Here is a 3913-nt window from a genome sequence, read left to right as displayed (position 1 = left end):
TAGGAGTGTGATTCATGTTCCCTTTATATTGACTGTTCAATATCTGCAATCCATCGAATTCTTCAAGTTCAACTATGCATTTGTAACCGAAACTATGCATTTAACTGAAACAAAATCCTCTGTACTGATAATTTCTGAAACTATCTTGTGAATTCTTGTGTAAATTACTCCTTATGTTGTAAATTCTGCTGACATCCTCTTTCTGATGTTGTGTTAATGTGTGTTGCTGAATTATGCTGATCTTTGTTTGAATTGCAGGGCGAGGGGAGGAGTACCTGTGTCGAGGACCCAGGTGGGAGCGACCAGGCAGGGGCGGGTGTGACCAGGCTGGAGCGGCGAGGAACAGGCTGGGGCGGCGGCAGCGACCAAGCTGGGCACGGGGCGACCAACTACGGACGGATGCGACCAAACTTGGCAAGGACGAGCCCCTGAACGACGGAGCTGAGCGCTTGGAGACGGGCCTGAGCACCTGGAGACGAGGACTAGCACCTGGACGACGGGGCTGGGCGCCTGGAGACGAGCCCGAGCACCTGGAGACGGGGACTAGTGCCTGGACGACGAGAGGAAGAAGAAGACACACGCATGGACGACGCGAGGAAGAAGACGATGAGAAATTCAAATCGAGGGCAAAATTGTCTAATTTGCCATTTGTCGGCTGTGTCTGAAAAAGCTAAACGCTCTGAGGGAGTACTACTTAGAAAGCAAGAGCACCACCACTCGTCACAAACAAGACAAGAGAGAACACTTATTTTGGGATGATCACTTGCTTGGTGGACTGATGACTTAGACAGAAAGGTGGCGACGTTGGATCGATCATACATATGGTCGCTAAATTTAAATACAGTAGGAAAAGCAATGCGGGCTAATTAAGACAAGCGAGCGATCCCATGGACCGAATTACAAGACACGGCACGCAGGACCGGGCACATGGAGGCCAACCACGTACTCGTACTACGCATATGCAGCTGCCGACACATAAATAACACGACCATTGCGGCGGCCGAACTGAACTGTCGAGAAGTTGCAAAAGCGCATTTCTCTGTGGATGGATGGACACAACACGGGTCGCCGTTGCTTCAATCCTGCATGCAGATCACATGGATGATAACTTGTTACGCGTTGCTCCTGAAGGAGCCGAGGGCCTTGATGGCGCCGGCCCTGAGGATGTACTGGTGGTAGAAGGCCGCGATCGCCGCGCCGATCATGGGGCCGACCCAGAAGATCCACTGCAACAAACAAATCAAGCCAAGATCAGATCAAGGCAACTTGACACCAAGGTGAACTGCTGGAATGGCGGTTTGGAGCGTGTGAATAAATAGTGGAGTACCTGATCGTCCCAGGCCTTGTCCTTGTTGTAGATGACGGCGGCCCCGAGGCTCCGGGCCGGGTTGATGCCGGTGCCGGTGATGGGGATGGTGGCCAGGTGGACCATGAACACGGCGAAGCCGATCGGGAGGGGCGCCAGCACCTGGAGAAAGACACAAGCAAAGCAAACATAATAGCATGAGACCCATCCAAATTACTTTCTCAACTGAACTAATCGGCACTCCCCATGCGGGGTCGTTTTCAGGTTGCTGGTTCTCCAAGCATGGCATGGCCGTGCGTGCTCCGGCCGTCCGCATCATGCGAGTGCTGGAGGACACCCAAAGTCGTGAAAGGCCGGCCACTTGCCGCCCCTTTTTGATTGAACGGGAAGGAAACTAGGTGGAGCGGCAGCGAGCGTGGAGTGAAGGCTCCTTTTCCCTCTCCCTCCGGGCACATACCCCAGCCTCAGTGCGCGCTTCACCGCCCCAAAAGACCAAAGCCAGTGACTACCAGTACGATGGCATATTTTGACGGGATCGGGCAAAGCAAGCGGCCGAACATCACGTTTTGTCACATCCAAACCGCACCTTCACCAGTGCCCTCGCAAAAAGGGATGCTCGCACCATCCATCACCGGACGGAACCACCCAAACCCAGAGTGGTAACTCTCAACTTTTTAGATCGTGTAGTAACTCTGAATTTAGCTAGCCACATGCTGCAAGGAGAGGTAGTAATTTATACTGACTGGATGGGTGGCCACCCAATAATTCATCATGGATGTGAGGGTGGTGGGGGCCTGGCCAATAATTCACCAGCGCTGTCCTGGACGAAATCGACCACGTGTTATCACACCCATATACAGCTCAGCTTACTGTTGGGGCCACATGGGCCAAGGCCGTGGATGAGATGGGACTTAACTGGACTAGTAAACATACTTATCACATTAGTGACTGTCTGAGTGTCTGCCACGCGGACGTGTACTACTCTAGTACTAGATGCATCTGGATCCTTCATTCTCCCGTCAATTGCAGCGCCAGTACGACTGTTACGACCCACATTTACGCCTACGGGAAGACTTATGTCTACTGTTAAGGACAAAACATTTTTTTAAAGCATCATGGCAGCACTTATTTATTTTCAAAAGAAATAGAGTACATGACATTTCATATGTACTACTACTCCTTTTTGTTCATTCTGGATGATATATCTTGGATAAAGGAGTACTCCCTCCGTCCGGAAATACTTGTTATCATAATGGATAAAAGGGATGTATCTAGATGTATTTTAGTTCTAGATACATATTTTTTTATCCATTTTGATGACAAGTATTTTCGGACGGAGGGAGTATCATTCTACCCATTTTGTTCATCGTATAGGATATTCTTGCTTTCCTCCCTTTTTGTTCATACGTATGCATCATGCTCCTCATTTGGACGATCTATCCTCATGGCATGCCGTCTTCAGTTAAGCTCTAACAACTAGCTTTGCTTTTCTTATACGAACAAGAAAACTCTACTTTTTCAAAAGAATTTTGTGGCCCGGAGGCATGGCATGTGGTGCTTACCGGGACGTGAGAGTCGCGTGCGCTGCGCTTGGGGTCGGTGGCGGAGAAGACGGTGTAGACGAGCACGAAGGTGCCGATGATCTCCGCGGCGAGGCCGGTGCCCTTGGAGTAGCCGGCGGCGAGCGTGTTGGCGCCGCCGCCGTACCTGACGAAGTAGGCGCTCTGGAAGGCCTTGACGAGGCCGACCCCGCACATGGCGCCGAGGCACTGGGCCACCATGTAGAGCAGCGCGCGGACCAGGGAGACCTTGCGCGCCAGGAAGAGGCCGAAGGTGACGGCCGGGTTGATGTGGCCCCCGGAGATGCCGGCGGTGCAGTAGACGAGGACGAAGATCATGCCGCCGAAGGCCCAGGCGATGCCGAGCACGCCCACGCCGCCGCACGCCGCGTCGGCGGCGGTGTTCACGGCCGGGTCCGTCTGGTGCTTGTACCCGATGACGGTGGCCACGGTGATGTAGAGGAAGAGCAGCGTGGCGATGAACTCGGCGATGACGGCGCGGTAGAGCGACCAGGAGGCCAGCTCCGCCGCGTCGATCAGCGGGGCCGGCGGCGGGTCCGTGTAGTCCTTGGCCGCGAAGTCGCCGCCGCCGCCGGTCTCCATCACCTCGTCCTTGGCCATCGGCGTGTAGCTAGCTTGCCTTGCTGTTGCTTCTCGCTGTGAACCTGACTGGAAAAAATGGAGGTGGGGGCTTGGGGTGGGGTGTGTGGTGGGGGAGTGACGAGAGGGAGAGGAAGGTGGTATTTATGGAGCGGGGGAGAAGCGGTAGGTAAAAGACAACAAGGCGAGGGTGTGTGGTGTGTGTGCGATGGACGGAGGGGCTCGTGTCCTTCATGGAACTGAAAACTGAGCTAGGTATTTTCTTCTTCTGAACCGTAAAGAAAAGAATTTTATTTATGCGAGTAGGAGTAGTATTTAATTTGCTGATGAGACTGAATGGGCCTTTTGTTTTTCTGCTGCAGTGAAGTAAGGTGGATAAGCTGTTGGGGCATGTGCTGCGCTGCGGGTGCAAACGCCAGGTTCCAGGATTCACGGATATCTCTTTCCT

At 53.1% G+C, this 3913-nt stretch overlaps 1 protein-coding gene across 1 annotated transcript; it reads right to left on the bottom strand.

Moving 5' to 3' along the window:
* Nucleotides 1–734: 734 nt before the first annotated feature.
* On the bottom strand, nt 735–3593 carry LOC125536562 (aquaporin PIP2-1). Its single transcript, XM_048699797.1, has 3 exons — nt 2869–3593; nt 1328–1468; nt 735–1226 (listed from the first exon to the last, which is right to left on the bottom strand). The coding sequence occupies exons 1-3, from the start codon at nt 3484–3486 to the stop codon at nt 1113–1115; spliced, it is 873 nt and encodes a 290-aa protein (XP_048555754.1). The 5' UTR covers nt 3487–3593; the 3' UTR covers nt 735–1112.
* Nucleotides 3594–3913: the final 320 nt, after the last annotated feature.

This window comes from Triticum urartu, chromosome 2, assembly GCF_003073215.2.
Source record: "Triticum urartu cultivar G1812 chromosome 2, Tu2.1, whole genome shotgun sequence".
Taxonomy (NCBI): Eukaryota; Viridiplantae; Streptophyta; class Magnoliopsida; order Poales; family Poaceae; genus Triticum; species Triticum urartu.
The sequence above is the reverse complement of the archived record's forward strand: the minus strand, read 5'-3'. Positions and strand labels throughout refer to the sequence as shown.